General features: G+C 43.0%; 4 protein-coding genes across 5 annotated transcripts in view; 2 read left to right on the plus strand and 2 right to left on the minus strand.

The window, feature by feature from the left end:
- cntnap1 (contactin associated protein 1) overlaps positions 1–19,986 on the plus strand; it is a 155,683-nt gene that overhangs the window by 63,662 nt on the left and 72,035 nt on the right. The window lies entirely within an intron of this gene.
- Positions 2,420–12,478, minus strand: fmnl1a (formin-like 1a). Of its 2 annotated transcripts, XM_052048623.1 has the most exons (27): positions 12,361–12,478; positions 12,129–12,242; positions 11,495–11,900; positions 9,492–9,575; positions 9,166–9,252; positions 8,745–8,815; positions 8,583–8,666; positions 8,323–8,490; positions 8,130–8,238; positions 7,924–8,000; positions 7,748–7,841; positions 7,415–7,489; positions 7,218–7,328; positions 6,980–7,129; positions 6,801–6,902; positions 5,938–6,631; positions 5,723–5,847; positions 5,433–5,635; positions 5,116–5,350; positions 4,985–5,053; positions 4,833–4,913; positions 4,618–4,747; positions 4,383–4,546; positions 4,215–4,316; positions 4,044–4,136; positions 3,530–3,635; positions 2,420–3,443 (listed from the first exon to the last, which is right to left on the minus strand). In XM_052048623.1, the coding sequence occupies exons 3-27, from the start codon at positions 11,678–11,680 to the stop codon at positions 3,379–3,381; spliced, it is 3,465 nt and encodes a 1,154-aa protein (XP_051904583.1). In that variant the 5' UTR covers positions 11,681–11,900; positions 12,129–12,242; positions 12,361–12,478; the 3' UTR covers positions 2,420–3,378. The 2 variants fall into 2 exon arrangements, with proteins under 2 accessions (XP_051904583.1, XP_051904584.1); XM_052048624.1 differs by lacking the exons at positions 9,492–9,575; positions 11,495–11,900; positions 12,129–12,242; positions 12,361–12,478 and having other exon boundaries at positions 8,745–8,812; positions 9,162–9,234.
- Positions 12,368–17,636, plus strand: mlx (MAX dimerization protein MLX). The gene is made up of 8 exons (XM_052048666.1): positions 12,368–12,516; positions 13,767–13,806; positions 13,889–13,978; positions 14,238–14,347; positions 14,430–14,529; positions 15,376–15,475; positions 15,626–15,827; positions 15,903–17,636. Exons 1-8 carry the CDS (start codon positions 12,478–12,480, stop codon positions 15,957–15,959), a joined length of 738 nt encoding a protein of 245 aa, XP_051904626.1. The 5' UTR covers positions 12,368–12,477; the 3' UTR covers positions 15,960–17,636.
- Positions 17,216–19,874, minus strand: psmc3ip (PSMC3 interacting protein). Its single transcript, XM_052048667.1, has 8 exons — positions 19,499–19,874; positions 19,174–19,274; positions 19,005–19,094; positions 18,670–18,781; positions 18,175–18,320; positions 17,973–18,026; positions 17,825–17,884; positions 17,216–17,737 (listed from the first exon to the last, which is right to left on the minus strand). The coding sequence occupies exons 1-8, from the start codon at positions 19,593–19,595 to the stop codon at positions 17,681–17,683; spliced, it is 717 nt and encodes a 238-aa protein (XP_051904627.1). The 5' UTR covers positions 19,596–19,874; the 3' UTR covers positions 17,216–17,680.

The raw sequence follows: 19,986 nt of genomic DNA on the forward strand, positions 1-19,986 counted from the left end.
CTTACGAGCAGCTCATCGTGCCGACTTTTTCTGCCAAACATTTGACCGAGAACAAAACGTACACAAAGACTTTAACCGAGCGAGCGCCGTCGCCTCTGAATTACATTTTAATGACGAAGCACAACATGTCTTATTAAACACTGTGTGTATCTGTGTGTACATTTAGCTCAAATATCCTGCTTGTGCCTCATTTGGTTTCCATCCGCACTGTTTGCAAGCACTGCTAGACTGCTATCATTTTCTCGATCACAAAAACCCTTTATAGATCCCTGCCTATGACGCCTTAACAGTTTCATTTGAGGAACTTTTTTTTTAAACCCATGATTTTGGAGATGATCGTAAAACAGTTTTTCACTGATTCACTGATTCACTTTTTTGGGTGCGGCATAAATGGATGTCAGCGCGAGTCTCCCCTCCCCCGCTGCATAAGAACTTGAGCGCCTTCATTCTCATCTTATCTGAGGCAATTGCAGTGTGAAGTTAACTAGCTAGCTATGCTCACGCCCTGAAAAAAAAACACCTTTGATAGTATGCTGGCCACTTTAGAGTGCCTCGTTGTCAGCCACGAGTACGCACTTATCATACTGAGAAAGAAAAAGCAGTGAGGAGGGGGGATTTTTTTTTCTTAAGATTTACTTTGGGCTGACGTGACAGCTTTAGAGCGCCACGTTGTTAGCTGTCATGCAGAGAAGTCCAACTTGACAGCCAATACGTGGACCAGGGCTTTGGACTTGCGCAGCCACTTTAGAGTGCCTCGCTGTGATGGCAGTTTTTCTGCTTTTTTCTTTTTTTTTTCCACCGCTCATACAATTGTGAAAAATTGTAATAGCTAAATGAAAGTGGTAAAAATAGTAGGCAGTAATGTCGACTTGGACTCTGCGAAAAAAGAAGTTAATTTACATGGACAGGATGGCAACGATTTCTGCATTGCGAGCATTGCTTATACAACTCATTTGTGTCAGCAAATTAAAAGTGGATAGAAAAGAAGCCCATTGACTGCACCGTGAAACCGTCCCAGATCCCCAGACCGTGTTTCACTCCCCTGTGACATCATCAGCATGGCAGAAGAGCACACTGAGCACATTTTCTCAAATTTTGCAGATTAAAAAATGGGAATTAAGAAATGCAGCATTGGCTAATCTTGGAGGTTTGACACATGACCCCCGCCCATCCCCCCTGAAACACCATCACCCTTTGTACGACACTTCTTTAGGGTGGGCACAACTATAATCTTGAATTAGCGCAAAGTATTTTATTTACATATGTGTGTCTGTGTGTGTGTGCTTGTGTATATACTGTAGATGTGTGCGTGTGTGTGTGACAGTATACTTGTGAAAAAAAGTGTGATTATTATGATATACATATTTATAAATACATAGAGTATATAGACTTAGACTACAAATGAGGATCTACTGTAAAATGTTTTCATCGCTTTAGTTTTTATAAATGAACAGTGTGATCATTTTGTACAGATTTGGTTTTTTCCATTTCACATTCCATATGGAGATTATTTATTCATATGCGTGGGACATTTTTATTAGATTTGTTTTAAAATATATTATCTGTATAGACTCAGAAATATAAATAGCTCCTTTTTTTAAAGTTTTGTTTTATTTTAGGATTTTCTGGATGGACACATGTTCTATAATGTATGTATTGAGGAATTAGTGACCCAAACATTTTATTTGAAAAAGTGTTTATTTTTAAAATTTTCTTTGTAAAATTTAATGATGCATTTTTTTTAAATCACCCCATGCTGTGTGTACATGTTTTGGTGCTGTCCACTCGATGGTGTTAAGTACAAAGTTCGTTTGAGGTCACTTGACTTGAATGTTGCATCCGACTCTGCACATCATACTGCAAGGCTCTTAAGCAGTTACAAAAAAACAAAAAATCGGGAAACAGAAACACAAAGATGGCTCAACAATGGAGTGTTCAACTTTTTTTTTTAAATATCACTAATATCGTATGTATTGTATATAGTATATGTACTGTTTTTTTTACGAGTGTGTGGATGTTCAAACAGCATCGCAAAGTAGAAGAAACAAACATTGTGTAAATAGTAAAATCGTTCCTAGCCAGTCCAAGAAATTATGTCCAAAAATCCAAATCTATTGATTTAGTAATATTATTTATTCAGAAAATAATAACAGGTTCAAAGGTATTAACACAGACGCATGTATCGTCTCAAACAATTGCACGGTGCAGTCAAGATGATTTAAAAAAAAAATAATACTAAGATGTCAATCATGGGTGTTTTCTCAAAAAATAATTTCAAAGAAAGGATTAAAAAAAGAAAAGGTGACGTTGAGATGTTCTCTTGGTTTTGTGTGTGAATCAAAGGCAGGCATGTTAGGACGGGATCGCTCCAGTGCAATGCGGCCCAGAGTTTGTAGTTAGTGTGACATAAAAAACAAAAAATAATATCATAGATATATTATAAATATATGCAATACAACACATACAATATATATCTATCAATTTATTTAAAAAAAAAGACTAATGATTCTGGACTTCATTTATTAGCGTGGATGACATTACGTGAGGAAATGTGTGTGACAAAATGTTTTGTACATACTTTGCTGTGATTGTTTGTCCAATAAAGTGCAGCTCCTCTTGTACAGTTCCCCCGATTCTCTGTGGATTTCTTGTCTCTTAGCAAGGGCCAAGAATACAACAAAAACAAGACATCGCTTGTAACAAAATAGCAGTGCTAACAAGATTAAGCTAGCATTAGCACTATAAATATTACCCGTGGCTGCGATGTCGATAGTATGACTTATTCAAAATGGGAGTGTTACTGTAACACTAAGGGCCTCTGGGTTCATCGAAGGTTCACGCGGAAACGCTGGCGTATCCTGACTTTCGTGCCAATTTCCTGTTTGCCAATTTGACAGACAACGCTGCATCGGGTGTTCCAAAGTAACTAGCGCGTGTCCTTGACGATACGCACAGCGGAATCATAATTTGGTGGCGGAAAGTCAGTCTGTCATTAAGACTGCTCAGATCACGTCCAAATTGTGGTGCGGCTGGTCCAATGTAATTTTGATGATGTATGACTGGGTGGCACAAGCAGACAAATTTATGTTTGCCTCGAGTATATGGCCCTGCCTGTGTAAAGTCACATAAATACTGAATGAGCTTTTCAAATTTAAAAAAGTTTTTTTATTTTTTTATTTTATAAAGAACAATACAGGCATACATCTGAAAATGTACGGTGATTTCTTGGATTAAAATACATCTTGAATGTACGTATTTATTTACAAAGCAACTTCCTGCAAAAATGTCAACAGAGCATCATGTTGTTTTACTGACAGGAGATTTCAAGTTGACGTCTTGTGTATCAATCCACTTTCAGCCTGGAGGTTGTTGTCTCTTTTAGGTGTCCGCGCGTTGAGCTGTCCGGCGACCCTCTGTGCGGCGGTACGGCGTATTCCTCAGATCTAAAAGGCGGAGAACCAACAGTTACAGGCAACGGTATGACCAAGCAAACACTTGATACACAAGTCCATTTGTCAGATGGTTTTACCTGTAATGATATCCTCCAAAGCACCGTCCTTGCCCTCGCGCACCTGAGGTTGCACCTGCTTCCTCTTCAGTTCGGCAATGAAGTCCATTTTGGGCATCTGCGGACCCTAAAAGGATATCAAGACACAGAAAGAGTTAAAATAGAGTCCAAAAGAAATTCAAACATCACATGACCCAGCCCAAACAAACAGGTCAGCCGTGGTGTTCGCAGGCTTGTTTTCTTGCTAGGAAATCAAGTATGGAGACTAACTGCAACAGTTTGAACAGTCTAAAAATGTGCGCTTGCAACTCGATGTTTTTTCTGTCTGCATTGATCTTCCCATATTGTGTGATGAAGTTTGACATACTACCAAAAGCACGTTGCCAGTCACATCGTCCACTAGCCAGAAACCGAGCTGCATCGATTTATAATATTTGCTGTACCTTACCGTCTCTGTTCCATGTGAGAACTTCTGCACTGTAGCCAAAAATCCTAATCTAAAATGCATGTCCTTATTACACCCCAAATATTTTACCTTATGGCCTCCGGCCTTTGCTGGCGAGCTATCTTGAGTTTGGCTCATCTCAAGCTCCATTTTCTTCTTCAGCTGATTGTCTTGCTCGGCTTTCTGCAACCCAAAAAAACCAAAACTGAGTCATCGGGTCCAGATGTTCCACTGTTTCGCAACCCCACCCGACATTCTCACCTTGTAGGCTTTGATAAAGCGTACAAAGAGTGGGAAGAACATGGCCGGCTGCGTTGTTTTGGGGTTCTCGCCGAAATACTCCACAACCGAGCAATAAGCCTCCTGCGCAATGGAGAAGTTGAGGTCAGGTTGATGCACAAGCTCACTTGTTGGTATTGGAGGCTAAACCTGAGCAGTCTTGCTGTCTTTCTTCAGAGACTCCAATGGCTCGCTGTTGCTTTTGATGAACTCCTTCAAGACCGGGCTGTCATCCTGTATCATGAACTCCTTCTTGGTCATTTCCATTCCTCGCTCCAAGGAGCGGATATCCTGGAGGATGCTGTCCAAGGACACTGGCAAAGAGACAGGAACTTTTGAGTCGGCGCATTGGTGTCACACAAAAGACGCAAGCCTGAGCAAGTACCAAGGGCTGCCTTGTCCACAAAGTGGAGCTCCGTGTGGAAGTTGGCCAAGTCGGGGTACTTCTCATGGACAATGTTGGCAATGAAGTGGAGCAGTGTCTGCGTTCGGTCTGTGGACTTTGTTTCCAGTAGCTGCGAGACAAACACAAGTTGACATCGTTCCTTGAAAACATTCTTCTACCACTGATCTCCATTACGCTCTTGGGAAGCCACTTACAAGGTCTAGACTCTGCAGTCTAAAGCCATAAGCTGCCCCTCTCTTGCTGCTGTTCATGTAGTTGCCAAACGCTAAAACGATCTAAATGCAAAAAAGACAAAGTCAGGATCTGTCTGAAGCCTTCATGAGAAAGTTAAATCTCTTTGACTGACCTCTAAGATCTTTTTTAGTTTGGCCGAAGACTTGATGGACATGGACGCGGCGATGATGGAGTTGATTTGCTGTTGCAGAGTACAAATACTCATATCATTGTTCCAACACTTTCGGATGAGGCTCGACTCACCGGCTGCAGTCGTTTGACACTCTCGGGAAAGTTTCCCATGAAGGTGAGCGTGTTAATCCGCTGGCTCAGGCGAGGGATCTTGCCGAAGCGCAAAATGAAGCGGTCTTCATCCGTCAAGTCCTCGAGGGGTCGGCCGTCATTCTCGTAGTTGATCAGCAGCTTTATCTCATAGTCTGAGGGTATAAAGTGCTCCAATAGCTCTAGAAAGTCAATGGACAAGGACTGCTGATCGTACCTGTAAAAGGGAAACGACAACAAGACTGTTTTCCTTTAAAATTCTACAAAGTCATGAAGGAAGTCAGTTAGGCAGTCCGTACGTCTCGATGGCGGTGCAGATTTGCGAAGGAGTCATCCCGCCTTTCCGTAACGTGATGGCCAAATTCTTGGCCTTGTTGGGGTCAATCAAAGATGTCTTGCTGCAAACCTTGGGCCCCAACTTCTTTTTCACCTTCATCGGGTCTGTCGGGTTACCTTGCGCCTTAGTCTTGAATTGTTCTTCAAACATCTCCATGTTCAGCTCCTGGATGGATGTAGAAGAACGATAAACCTTGTACCCTCACCTCAAGACCTCCAGAGACAGCTCTCTGTCCGACGTGTGTCCTACTACCTCCAAGACTTGTTCATCATCCAGCTCATGAAACACAGTTCCCGTGACCTGATTTGGTTTTAGAGGCTGCCAGTTCAACAACGGCATCCTGAACTTAGTCTGGATAGTCTTCTTACTTTTCATCCCTGAGGAGACACAAAGAAGACCATATAACTATCATTTTAGGATTTTAGATCTGGATCTAGATCCTTCCACCACTCAGAAAGTCTCACTACCAGACAGAATGCTGGGAGCTCCCGGAGGGGGTGGAAGAGAAACACCAGGTGGAGGCGGCGGAGGTGGAGGCCGTTCTCCAGCGGAAGGTGGAGGAGGAGGTGGCGGCGGTGGTGGCGGCCCTCCTCCGGCGGCAAATTGAGGAGGCGGTGGTGGAGGTGGCGGTGGCCCTCCTCCACTAACAAGTGGAGGAGGTGGAGGAGGAGGTGGTAACAGCCCTCCTTTGGCGAGAGGTTCAGGAGGTGGTGGTGTTGGCTCTCTTCCAGAAGCACAAGGTGCTGGTGGTGCTGGTGGTGGTGGTGGAGGTGCTGAGGAAGCTGAGAGAACCGAGGGAGTCAAGGGAGCCGAGGGAACCGAGGGAGCTGAGGGAGCCGAGGGAGTCGAGGGATGGACGATGGATAGATCATCTATATCTGAGGTGGCACAAGCCACCTCGGCCTGGGTTGTTGGTGCCAAAACGTAATCGGTCACGGTGATGGGCACAACTTTGATGTCCAAACCTCCCGAGGGGGTCCTGGTCAAGCAGATCAGACCCTTCTCCTGCAGCTCTTGGATCTTCTGCTCCAGCTCAGACGGTGCCTGAGAAGTCGCCATGCTCAAACGTTCCCTCTCTTTCTCCCGCTCTCTGTCCAGCTCCTTCTCCCGTTCCCTCTGCTGCAAGGTGCTCACCTGAGAGCACGAGTCTCTCAGGCTTTCCTGGAATGGGAAAACACTATTGACGTCTTCCCTCCTATTATGGGGCACCCGCAGAATTGCATGTGGTGGCGCCCCCCTTGGCAGTGAAGCCGGCCCACTGAAGCTTGGACTGGAATGAATAACTTGAACAACAACAAACTGCATTCTTCAGGTGAGTAAATAAACATACCTTGAGCAACTCGGCCTCTTTGGTGGCCTGCATGAGTTGAGTCTCGAGCTCGGAAATCTTCTCCGCACTCTGAGACTCCATCTCTTGGAGCTGAGCATTGAGCTGAAAAGGACAGCGCAAGGAACATCTGAGCACACATCCACGACCTCCGCTGCACTCATGCGGTCTACGCAGCCCACCTGAACGTTGTGGTCCTGCAGCTGGTCCACATGCTCCAGAACGCCGCCTCGGCTCTCGGCGTCCTCCAATAAAGCACCGACGTCCAGCACGTTGTCCAGGTAGGCCTGAATCTGCACCTGGAGCTTCTCGCTCTCTGTTTGCCGCAGACTCTAAAATACACGGACGATACGCGTGATGCGCATCGGTGAACTCTTTTCACTGGACACTTCATTAGGTACGACAGCAAAGTCATCTCACTTCCAGATATTTGTCCAAGCCCAAGTTGGTGAACTCGTACTGCAGGTGCACGCGAAAGTTCATGTTCTCCACGGAATGGACCACAATGTTGATGAACTGCATGCAGGCCACCTGCAAATTGATGTGATTCCATTTGTAACAACCTTTTTCAAATGATTATACAATTTTACGCGCTACAAAACATAAGTAGGACCCACCATGAAGTCAATGTTGCAATCGTCATTGACGAAATACTCCATCAGCTTCTCAAAGCGGTACTTCTCTTTGCTCACCTGACAGGGAGGACAAAAAAACAATTATATGCAGTTTTATTTAAATATCAGTAACATACAGCGTATATTGTATAATAATAACAATATTATAATTTTGGGGTGAAATATAGAAAAATGTTCATATTGTTTGTGCATTACACCTTTTTGCCCACATGTGGTGCACGAGCAAAGTGAGTATTAACAGAAGGAGTGTGTCGTCTACTGATACTGTATCTATTATCATTATTACTACTACGAATGTGATTATTATGACAGAACCTCTCTGAAGTTGTCAAAGGCCGACAGGATGATGTCATGTCCTCCTCTGACTAGACAGACGGCAGCCAGCAGCTCCAGCACCAGGGCCTTGGTCCTGTCACAGAAGAAACAAGTGATGATGATGTCACAGGTACATATACACTCGCACACACACACACGCACACACACACACACACCTGTGATTCCTGCTGTTCAGACTGAGCGTGATCTCATTGACACAACGCGGGTGCGTCATGACCAGGTTGAAACCCGACTGAAACAAAAAGGTAAAACATGACCAGAGCAGATATAGGGCAACATGAGGATGTTTTCAGAACATTCTTGTGTTTCTTCAGTTGTGAGTGATTTTGTTTGTTTTCATGAACGCAAATAACAGTGGTACCTGATAGTTCATAATGGCCCTCAGGCACATGATGCACACATGCACGTCATCTCTGTGACTTGGTGAATGAGACTTTTTGAGCATTTTATTCCCAAGAGTGGAGCTGATTCTGTTCGTGATGACAGCATAAGCGTCAGTCCGCGGTGGACTGTCAATGCAAAAGATAACCTCGATTTTGTAGAGACATTCTAACCTCACTGTGAACGCTCGTGCCGCTCGGGTCACCCCGTGCGAGTGCGAGCCGCCGCCGCCACTGCCACTGCCGGCGCCACCGGTCTTGGTCAAGTCCTCAATGGACCTCCCATTGACAGGCCTCGATCTGTCGCTCAGGGTAGCGCCATTCTCGTTCTCCACGTCAAACCTGCAGGAGAAATGCCATATCTGAAGTGATTTTGGTGGATGGCTGGGGGAATATCGGAAAACTTTTCGAGCTATTGCCGCTGCGCTACTCACGGGGCGTCGCACTGGGCCTGAGACAAATACTCCACCAACACATCCAGACCTTTATTCTGCTCATTGAGGAACTCTTGAGCCCAACTGTAAGACACAAAGTCGTATAAACAGTTATAGATTCGGAATGCATTCACTTATTTGGGGTGAATTCATGTTGCTCACCCGATGTGGTTGGTGCGCAGGGATATTTCCAAATCCTTGAGGACCTTGGTGGCATCTTGGATTTTTTTCTTCTGATGAACAAGCACCAGCAGAGCATTTAAGTCATTAAAATCATAAACAACATAACGTTGGACTGCAAAGTAGCACCTCACCCATTTTTTTTTTTCGACAGGTGCCGATTCCGACAATTTGCGGAGAGGATAAATCAGGCAAGAGGTTTTTTTTTTCTTTGGGGGGGGATTCTTTGTCTTATGTTGTAATGTGTAAATGTGATTTTAAAAAGCAATTAAACAATTGTCCAAAATCTCCAATAATAATATGCAAATATTTGCCGATTTGGAACAGGCTAATATCGGCTGATTCATCGGTTGGGCTCTACTACATCGTACAATCAAGATGAGGGATGATCAAGTTAACTGACCCGGCGAGACACCACCACTTGGTCCTGGTAAAAGCTCCGGATCTTTGCTGGGTACGTGGACGCAGGACTTTTCACCTGGAAGCGTTCCTGACATAGCAGAGAGGAGTGATCTGAGCGACACACACTAACCCACGGCAACACAGACTAATCGATGTGTGCCATCATCCGACACTGTTACCATGCTGACACCTTTGCGTTTTTATCATTGCGCTTAACCACATATGCGTGCTATGTGTAGGCGTGCTATTACATTAGACACAATTTAAAATATTTAACCTAGAATAAATTATATTTAAAATTACAATATGTAAAATAAAACAACCTACCTGGTCACAGACTAGCTCCCATTTCTTGTCGTTGTCATACTGACTCAAGAGCTGCAGTTTATCTGGTGGCAGGTTCATGTAGCTCTGAAATACAGTAACATTCTTATTACTAACCCGTATTTTTTTAGCTTTTTTATTTGGAAATATAAGAGATGTTTTGTGACCAAACTGTTATTCTGAGAAGATAAAAAAGAATGCACACAACACCATTCTCACTAAATCCAGTACTTTAAAGCATTACTCTTTTTTTTTTTAGCTCTGCCAAGGACGTTGTCTTTTAAAGCTGAATTAAGACAATTTTTTCTTTGCGATTATATGTCCTACGCCCTTTTATTATTCTAAACACAGATTGATATTGTGTTTGTAGAAAATGAATCAAGGAGAAAAATCTCCCTGTTTATAACCATCTCATGGGGCGGCCATTTTGTTCCGTACTGCCGCTTGCAAATTAGCTAGCAAGTTAATTTCAGTGAACAGTATAAAAAGCGTATTTATTCACTTATGTTGTCATTGGTCAATTATATTTATCCACAACGTCATCCAACAAATTCAAAGTATGCTTTGATTTGAGTCACTCCTAACTTTTCTTTTGTTTATCGCGGTGTACTTAAGGACCTGGTGAGTGAAGGCCTCATACGCGTCTTTTCTGGCGTCTTTTCTCTTGCTTTCATTGTGGTTTGACAGTTAAATGATCAAGACTTGACCACCCAAAAAAATTAGCCAAGTTCATGTAGGCGCTCGCTTTTAGACTTGACAAACACGTGTTCATTGCTTGTTTGCTAAACACATAGCTCCTGTTCATGGTACCTCCTCCAAAATAGTTTGGCTCAGACAGGAATTGACGTCATACTCAATGGCTGAGTGGGTGCGGCCAGCAAATGGAAAAAAAAATGCATTGTTTATTCCACTTCTCCTAAAGCGGAAAATTGTGTCAAAAATGTAAAGGCCTATATGTCAACACACAGGACACACACACACACTTGGAACTACTGTACCTGCTAATTCGCAAAAGAAAAATATTGGAGAGCAGAAAACAATGTGTTCAGGGAATAAAAATAATGAAAAAGTACATATTTATACTCATGGTGGCATGAAATACAATAATAACAACAATAAAAATAAGATCATAATAATAATAATAGTAATGATAATCACTAGTAGTAATAGTAGTACTGGTAGTATTGTTTATTTGGTAATAAAAATTTTACACAACAAGTAGAACTAAGTTATTTGTTTTCAGAAGTAATTTCTTCAGCAATCGGCTGGGAGAAATCAATCCACCTGGTCATTTTTGAATATCAACTTCCTACGACTTAAACTAAATATGATCGCTTATAAACTCAAAAGTCACAAGATCATAGTGAATGAGCATGTTGAAAGCATGCTGCTTTCCGGTCTTCTGGTCTGTGGCAGTGGTGTGTTGCCCCACTTCCTCTATAGGGCCTGCACGCATCGCATGCCATACCAAGTCATGGTGCCAAACTTGTTGGTTTTTTTTACATTTCATTTCATTTTTGTAATTGTTTTGATCTCTGAAGTGCTGTGGGTAATTCACAGTTTTTAGGCTTTATATAGCCGATGATTTATTTTGGCCCTGTATGCAATTGTAATCCATAATACTGTGGGAGCATAAAAGACAGCTTTCTTTAAGAGTTATCATGAGTAACATACAAATGACCATTAAGGTCTCATGCTGCGTACTCATATGGCCTTTAGCATTTCCACATTCCTGTTCCTGGTTTCTGTTGCTGCTGCTTTTTCCCTATCGTATACCTATCCCAATCATTAGCCTGTGCCTAGAGTGTTTGTATGTAAATACAAACATAGACATTAAATAATAAAGACAAAAAGTCTTGCAAATACATACCTACTTTTTCACTGCCCTGTACTTTGTAAACATTTGAAGTTGTTAATTTACTTCAAAACAGGTGATTTCTGCCTAATTCTGCGTCGGAACCTCAGTAGGATTATTACAGTGAGTTTAAAACCTGTTCTTCACTCACCAGCACTACATTGAAGCGCTCTTCCAGCTCTTCCTCGGCAGGCAAGGGCAGTTTGGTGGGAGCCGGCTGCTTCTTGGGCAGCGTCGGGGCGCCGGGCTCGCTCATGACGGATGCCGTGCCCACCGAGCTCCTGGACTCGCGGCCGTCGGGCAGTGACTCCTGCTCCGAGCCCCCGGCATTCCCCATCACTAATCTCCACAAGTAATCCAGGAGGAAAGCCGTGCACAAACAACTTTTGCCGAGAAATCAGCACATACCAGAGCGGGCTGTGCTCACCCTGAAAGAGCGCGTAGGCCTAGATGAGGCCTTGTGGAGAGAGGGGCTGCATTGCGAGGTGGTTAAGGATGGAAGAACAACACCTCGAGAAGAGCTCTGAGTGCGGGTTCTGAGCGGAAGGCGACACACTCTGCGAGGCAGAAAGACAGAAACCGCACAAACAGAAAAGCAGAAGGGTAACTTCCTGTACATGGCGACAATGCAACGAACACGGGGTGGAGCGCACACATGGGGTGAGGATTGTGGTAGAAACTGTAAGGGTGGATGTAGATGTTTGAGGTTAAAGATGACATAGTCATTTTGTATCACATAGACTGGCTACTTTTCACATGAAGCCACCCTTGGGTTTGATCTTTACCCTTTAAGGGAGGCCAGCTTGCTTGGAGGCCAGTCAAGTGATCCAAGAGAGAAACAGCGACACCGTGTGGTTTAAATGGACTATTGCATCCCGGCCTGTGACATTTGAGGGGTGCTTGTAAAAAAATGGAACAAACACCCACATGAATCAGTCACAATGCCTTGACGTTGACAATAGCCGGCATTCTGTTCAAGCGAATGTTTCACGACCATTTAAAGACAGCACTTCTTACTTTGCCAGCTGATCTTGTACTGCGTTTTGATAGCGGAGGGAGTCGTTTTGGTTCTGGGTGCATGCAAAGTTTACCAGAAGCACCGCGAACGCACCAACGTTATTACGGACATCCAAAATGGCGGATCCGACAACGTCGCCCGAGGACCACGGCAAGGTAAACTCGAGTCGTGTGTTCGTAACAAACATCATCTTTTTTTGTCTTGTTACAAGACTTTTGTGACATCAGCCACAAGTAAGCCGTCGTGCGTTGGTTCGCTTTCGGCTGCCCTGGCTGTCAGTGAGTCGAGCTTTGTTGTCTTGCTTGTCAAGTGAGTGTAGTTGTGAGGCTTTTGTGTGCGTGTCTGCTATCGCAAGCCTGTAATAAACGCCGTTTTGGGCAGTCAATGTTTTTATTTAATTTCATCGAAAATGAGAATGTTTTTATTGTTGTTGTTGTTTTCTACTTTGAAAAGTGTTTGTGAAGTAAGTTTCGGATTTTTTAATCAGTTTGCAGTCAGCGAGTTATGGAACTGTTGAATGAGTCTAGTGTCAGATGCGTGTTAAAATATGCTTTTCAAATAAACTACTCGGTCAACCGTTTTGTTAGTATCCTAATTCATTTTTAAAAAACGATATTGTTGATGTCCATCAGAGATGTAACATCACTCACTATCAATGGAAATATGGCTCGTCATGAAGGAAACATGAAATATACATCATTTATTACACACGTATTTTTTTTCCTTGTATTTGCTTTTCGTGATTATATTGATTTCATGGTGATTACTTTTAAATACATTTTAAAAGGTGTGTTTCCGTTATTATTTTTTTCATCGATGTGTCACGGCTGACTTTCAGGCTATAAGCATAAACACCCTGAACGGGTCGCCAGCCAATCGCAGGGCACATTAAGATACTGCTATATCTTTTTTTTAAAAAAAGTATTATATTCAAAACTCCTTCATTGTGTTTTTCAATTAATGGTATAGAATCTTTTTTAAATGCTTGTATTATTTTTGTAATTGTTAGTCTGTTGCCATTTGTCTACAAAACAAACTGCTTTTTTTGCTTCAAGCCACAACTGACATGTAAGCTATCTAAGCAACTCTTTTAGAATGTGCAGTAAACAAGCACATCTTTTCCTGCCTTTTATTGATGTTTTTTTAAAGAGGACATTTTCTTCATTTGGCTTCTCTTAGCAGTGTTGGGCACAAGTTGGGTGACTATTGTGTGGCTGTGACCTGGTTTAAGCGGCAAACAGCGGTGATTGCGGTCTTGTGCGTGCGTGAAAAGAAGTAATCAAGCTAGTGCTCAGTGTGGGTGTTTTGAGTGTTATTGTCCTCATGTAGGCCAGCTCGTTTACTTCATCTTACTATTGTCCCTCTTTTCCTTCTCTCCGTCTTCTGTTGCCCGGTGACGGTTCAGCACTCGGACGTGGCGTTCGGCGATGGCGTTTTTGACCCTGGTGAGTTTGACGCTCTCCATGTCTTGCCCGCATGAAGAAGCTAATGATGATGATGAACATTGTACAATGTTCCTTGTTGCAGTTCTCTTTGCCGATGCGGCCAGGACGGGGAGCCTGGTGTCCAGGGCCAACAGTATCAGCTCAACAAGTGCCTCCTCAGTACCAAACACAGGTGTGTTTCCCGTCAAGGGCTTTCTCTGAGGTATCTCCAAATAGAAACTATTTTTTTCATGGTTTATCTAATGTATTTTGTTTAATTAGTTCACTTGTGACATGAAAATAGTTCGTTTGGGATGTTCTAAAATTACTTCACAGTTGACCTGTAAGCAGCAGAAAAGTAGTTAAAAGGCTACTCCGGGTTATTTGATGGGACGGTTAATGTTTTAAATAATTGAAGGGGAAATATGTAAACTAATCTAATATGACAACAGATGATGAGGATAGCGACTGCAGGCATGAGACGTTATACAAGAATTCCTGCAAAGATCGGCGGAGGCAAGCACACACGCAGGCCGAGCAGAAGCGGCGCGACGCCATCAAGGTGAGAAATGTTCTGAGACTCGGACTACATTTGAGCTGTTGTTGTGTCTTGAGATTGGACGCCGCTTTATCTCCCTCTGCAGAAAGGCTATGATGACCTGCAGTCTGTTGTTCCGACTTGCCTGCAGTCTGAATTTGCTGTGGGAGCTCAGAAGATCAGCAAGGCCACCATCCTGCAGAAGAGTAAGACACCACAAACCTTACCGCAAACATTCTTTTGAAGCCGACATGTCAACAAGGGCTAGAACGTCCGAAGAGTTAGCGCAGTACAAGAAATCGGACTGTGAATAAACTGTTTCTGCTCTTAACAAAGTGCTTTAAATAAGAACAAATACAGAAGATATGAAGGAAAATAAAATAGTGGTGAAAATTAATGAATAAAATATTTGTTTCTCATTAGCTCTTTGAGTGCCATTGACCTGAAATGGCATCACCCAGAACCTTAACGACCCTGTCAACGTCTAATACTGTCAACTACAATTTTTTAATGGGAAAAGAACGCTTGAACACTGCATATTTTGCAAAAGCGCTTTATAAATAAAGATGATCTTTGGTTTGACTATTAAGCTAGGAGAGAAAAAACACCAAAATAAACATGGTGGATCATAGGAAATACAGCTTTACAGTCACCTTTGTGATTTGTAAAAACGCACACACGCACGTACACGGCACGCGTGCATGCACACGCTACCACATACTACTACTACTAAATACTGTGCAAATGGTTTGTCAAATGTAAAATACACAGGTGATTTTTATTCTTGTAAATACCTTATTTTGCTCTCAAAAGCACTTGTGTTGTTGATTTTGGTATTTTATAAAAGGACCGGTGAGATGTTTTAAGTGCCACCGAATCAGTCATTACAATCACTAGTGTTGGCTGCAGCAGCTGAAGTTGGAATGAAAACCCTGGCGTTATTTTACGCGCAACACTGCAGCAAATGCCAAGAAAACCAAACGCAGTCTGGAAAAGGCCGTTGCGGGCGCATCCGGCAAACGTAACGACGACGCATCCGTTTCTGTTTGCAGCCATCGAATACATCAAATTTCTTCACAAGGAGAAGAAAAAGCAGGATGAGGAAGTTTCCCGCCTAAGGAAAGAAGTGACCGCGCTGAAGATCATGAAAACGTGAGTCGTCGGGTACGCGGTTTGTGGCACTTTTGTCGTCAGCTAACCGCACGCGAAGGGGAAGGTGACTCATAGGGGCGTTTATGAAACAAATGTTTTTGGTATTGTGTGAAAACATGGGTGACATTGTCACATGTCTTCACCTCATAGGAATTATGAGCAGATTGTGGAGGCGTACCAGAGCCATCCGCAGCAGGGTGCGAACCAGGTGTCGGACCAGATCAAGTTCAACATCTTCCAAAGCATCATGGACTCGCTTTTTTACTCCTTCAGCAGCTCCGTGTCCGTCGATAGCTTCCAGGAACTGTCGGCCACTGTGATCAACTGGATCGAGGAGCGCTGCAAGCCACTGGTACTTCTACCGCATGCGCCCGGTCCGCTCAAAATTTGGCACTTTATGTTTTTTTTGCCTTCTTTCCCACTGTAGATGCTGAAGGAATTTGTCGTCGGCGTGCTGCAGCAGATCAACAGGCAGCTCTACTGACGCGGGCCGTGACGCAACATGATTGTGTATATATGTTAGAGGGGGTGGGGGGGGCACACCTGATGTTTGTCAGATTTTTGACGATTTGAGCCATTTTGACAATTGCGATAACGTGTCCTTAGACAAAGCAGTCACGTTTTCAAAAGCTGACAGGGGATTATGTGAAAACGGGGGCCTCGGGGATGTTCCCGAGATGTTGAAGAGGGTGTGACTTTTCTCGCTCAGGGCTCCCTCTCTGCTCAAAGAGATTCTTTGCCAGAAGTTGTAGAGATTTTACTCAATTGTGCCGATGTGCCTAATATGGCCAGTGAGTGTACATAAGACAATGTTAGGTCCATATTGATGGCTTAGCGACATCAGCACCGAGAGGAGCCGTCTCGGTACAGGACAATTCAAACAGACTTTTCCAGGGCGTGAGATTTTCCATATTATGTGAAGTATCTAACGACAAGCACTACAATCTCCACTAGCTGCTTCCACACCGCAGTTCCAGTAAATTTGCACGTCAGAGGCGTGACCGTAAAGGCCGCATTTATTTGCCTGTTCCGTTCAGGTGTTGCTCAAAGCAGCAAGATGTTGAGAGTATGTCCAGGGCAGCTTCGGCGTGGTGATGTCAGCACGACAAAAGGGGGCTTGGATGTACTCTTTTCCATCTCGCGCCGATCAGCCCGTTACGCCTCTGATACTACCTCGCAAGCCGGCTCATTCCCAGGCCGACTTCATCCCGCATCGTTACCTTGCAAACCGGTAACCGAGCCAAGTTAAAAGGGTGTTTGTTGCCAGTGTGTAAGGGGCTCCTGGGCTGTCTTTTGTACAGTAAACTAGGATGTGATTTGTAAATAAATGGCGGGGAGCTAATTGTCCCAATGACAGTTAGTACTTTAATGCTTTCATCAGAAGCGACTTGGAATACTTTTTTTGTTGTTGTTGCTTCGTTTCTATCTGAAAACGCACAACACCAAGCAGTAACCGATTGTATTGACAAACGCTGCAGCCTTCTTTTATCCAAAGCATTTGATCTCGTGGCTCACGATGTCCCAAAACAAGGACTTCTCAGCTCTCTATTACTGAACAGTTAAGTGGTGTGGTTGGATAACTATAATAGCACAAGTAGACGTCATTGTGTACATGCTTAAATGTTTTCAACCGAGGGTGTGCCTCAGGGTTCTGTCCTTGGCTTATTCCTGTTCATTCTCTTACAATTCAACTAAAGATGTAGTTGTTTTCCAGACATGGCTGTACAACCTCCGCGGTACTTCAGTATTTTGGTTTATTGGGTTTCAACTGCCTCTGTGCTTGTTTGAGGCAAACTGCAACATTGGACCCTTCATGTTTCTACTGATGATCTGCGTTTGATGTTAGCTTGTGCGTTTAATGTTTGCTTGGTTTTGAATGTGCTGCTACTTGGTTAAGGCCAGGATAATTCCTTATCTGACTGTCTTTCCTGGTGAAATTAAGTGTCTGAAATAATGTAGTGAACTGTCTTACATTTTATAAAACACTGTCCAGACACATGGACAAGATTTCAGCAAAGCATTTTTTGGCTTGGCTAAATAGTGCGTGCTGCCAATTTATTAAGCTTGTTATTGATCTGAACGGGAAACTAAACAGTCACACTCAGCTTTTAAGTACAAGGTGAACATGTAAAATGTACAAAATACAACATATATACATGAATCAGAGTTGTTTGGTACATTCTTCTAAATGGAGCAAACTGATTTTCAAACGGTTGGCACAACCACCTGGTAGTCTTCATCAGTCTCCACGCCAACCTCCTCCTGAAAAGAAAACGCCACAGATATGTTGCGCTTTATCCCCCCCCAAAAAAGTGTTGCGATAAACTCCAAAAGCTTGATTTCACCCACCAGGAACTCTTTCTTGCTCTTGGGATACCCTTCCAGGATTGTGTCCATCATGTCCGAAGCCTACCGGTAAGTAAATTAGAGCAAAACTAGTTTCCACACGTCATCAGCGAAGCCGACAATATTTAAGAAGACTTTAAACTCTTATTACCAGTCTCTTCCTCTTTCGCCACTCTTTTACATAAACATTGTGCTCTTTCAAAACCTGCAATTAGAATATTTTGGATGAGATTAATGTCAAATGCATAATACAGAACTATTTATATTTTGCACTAATTGAGCCAAAATCGAATACCACTGAAGTGATACATTTCATTATTGGGTAGTGAACACTTTAAAAAAAAACGGCAAACCTTGTCTTTCTCCTCGGGTGCAACGTGATTGGTGGCCGATTTTATTTTGTCCAGACGCTCACGACATTCTGAACACTCGTTTCTCAGTCGAGTGATCTCTGATGTCATTTCCTGTGAAGTCAGGCTGTTGTTGAGCCCCTTCAACTCTGCAACAGAGGAGTGCTGTTGTCAGAAAAACATGTTCTGAGCTACAATTTCCCAATCAGGAAAAAGTCCATAGGGGTTTTTTCCCTTCACAATTGTAATTTTGCAAGAAAAAAGTCACTTTTTGAAAAAAAAATGTCAAAAAAAATCACGAACGATTGAGTTCAAATGGAAAAGTACTACGTGGCCAAAATAATGTTTTCTTGAACTGAAAGTGCATATACGTGGGGATACAAATATTAGTTGTATTAGTTGTTTGATAATTTTCTTTTATGCAGGTTTATTTTCTTTGAAAAAAATATTTGGACTCAACATGCTTTCTCATTGGAGAACAATATGGGGCTACTGTACCTGCTTCCAGATGTCTGCAGCTCTGGTTGAGGACCTGCATTTCTTCAGTGAGTTTAGCAATATGACTGTCCATAACCTTCAGGTCTGCATCGTTCACATCTTTAAACTGAGACTGCGAAGAAGAAAAATAAAATACGCAGACGCCGCCACACAGGTAAATACTCGATACTCGGGGGACCCGAGAGACTTAAGAATGGCACAGCACCATCAGAATTGTTGTGTAGCCCCAGTTAATCACTTGGCCACTGCAATGTCGGGGCTTCCGACTAGCAGGCTTGTTTATGGCACTTAATGAACGACACCGATGTTTTGTGGGCTATTAACATTCAACTAACCTGATCAGCAAAATAAATTTTCTGTTTGCCGTAAATCTTCTCTTTTATCTTGCCTTCCAGCGCCAGCAGCTCCATGGATTTGACCACTGCCTGGTGACCAAAAAACCCCAAAAACTTGACAATGCTTTATTTGTTTTAAACACAGCTTCTCCTCAAATCTAAATCTAACCGTTTTGCCCAATCCGTGCTGTTTTTGTAGGTTACAGAAGACATCCTGGGAGCTGTAAGGACGGTTCTTTTCATTCAGGTAGGCGAGAATGACTGCGGCACCTGTGTGGATGAAAATGTGCGTACGTATACCGTATTTATGGATCCTTAATAGTGGAAATGTACCGTAAGCACACTTACGTTTGACGGCTTGAATTGTATATCTCTCGTTGCTAGCTAGCATGCAAGGCTATTGCTTGACTATGAATTTCTAACTAAAACTTTTAACAGTTTAACTTGACTACAAATTAAACCGACACATCATTACAGCCAAGATGATAACTTACTGTTGTCCTTTTTACTCATGTTCAACTTGTGTACAGTCGCTTCCGCTTTCTTTCCAAACTGAGTTTCGCGCGCAATGATTCGTCCCAAATGGATCATTCATCAACAATACGCGCACCAAAATGTCTTGGAACCAATTGGAAGCTCCCACACAGCTACGTCTTTACCGTAAAGTGTAAAATAATTATGCATTTTAAAAAATATACAGGTATACAGTATAATCAATAAATCTGAATATTTTAGTCAAATTGTTTTTTTAGTGACTAACGATCGATTACATCATTAAAAGAGAGCGCACGTGCAGCACGGCCAGATTAATTTTTATGCCGGACGTGCATTTACGGTCGCAGGAATGGGAAGTGCGAACACCGTTAATACTGTATGTTAAAATCGCTTCGTTTAGTGTGTGTGTCGGGGGGTAGGGGGGGGCGTCTGCCTATGACGGTCTGAATGGGGAAACTGTCTGGTCGGTAGTGGTATTGATAGCGGG

Source organism: Hippocampus zosterae, chromosome 17 (genome assembly GCF_025434085.1).
Source record: "Hippocampus zosterae strain Florida chromosome 17, ASM2543408v3, whole genome shotgun sequence".
Classification (NCBI taxonomy): Eukaryota; Metazoa; Chordata; class Actinopteri; order Syngnathiformes; family Syngnathidae; genus Hippocampus; species Hippocampus zosterae.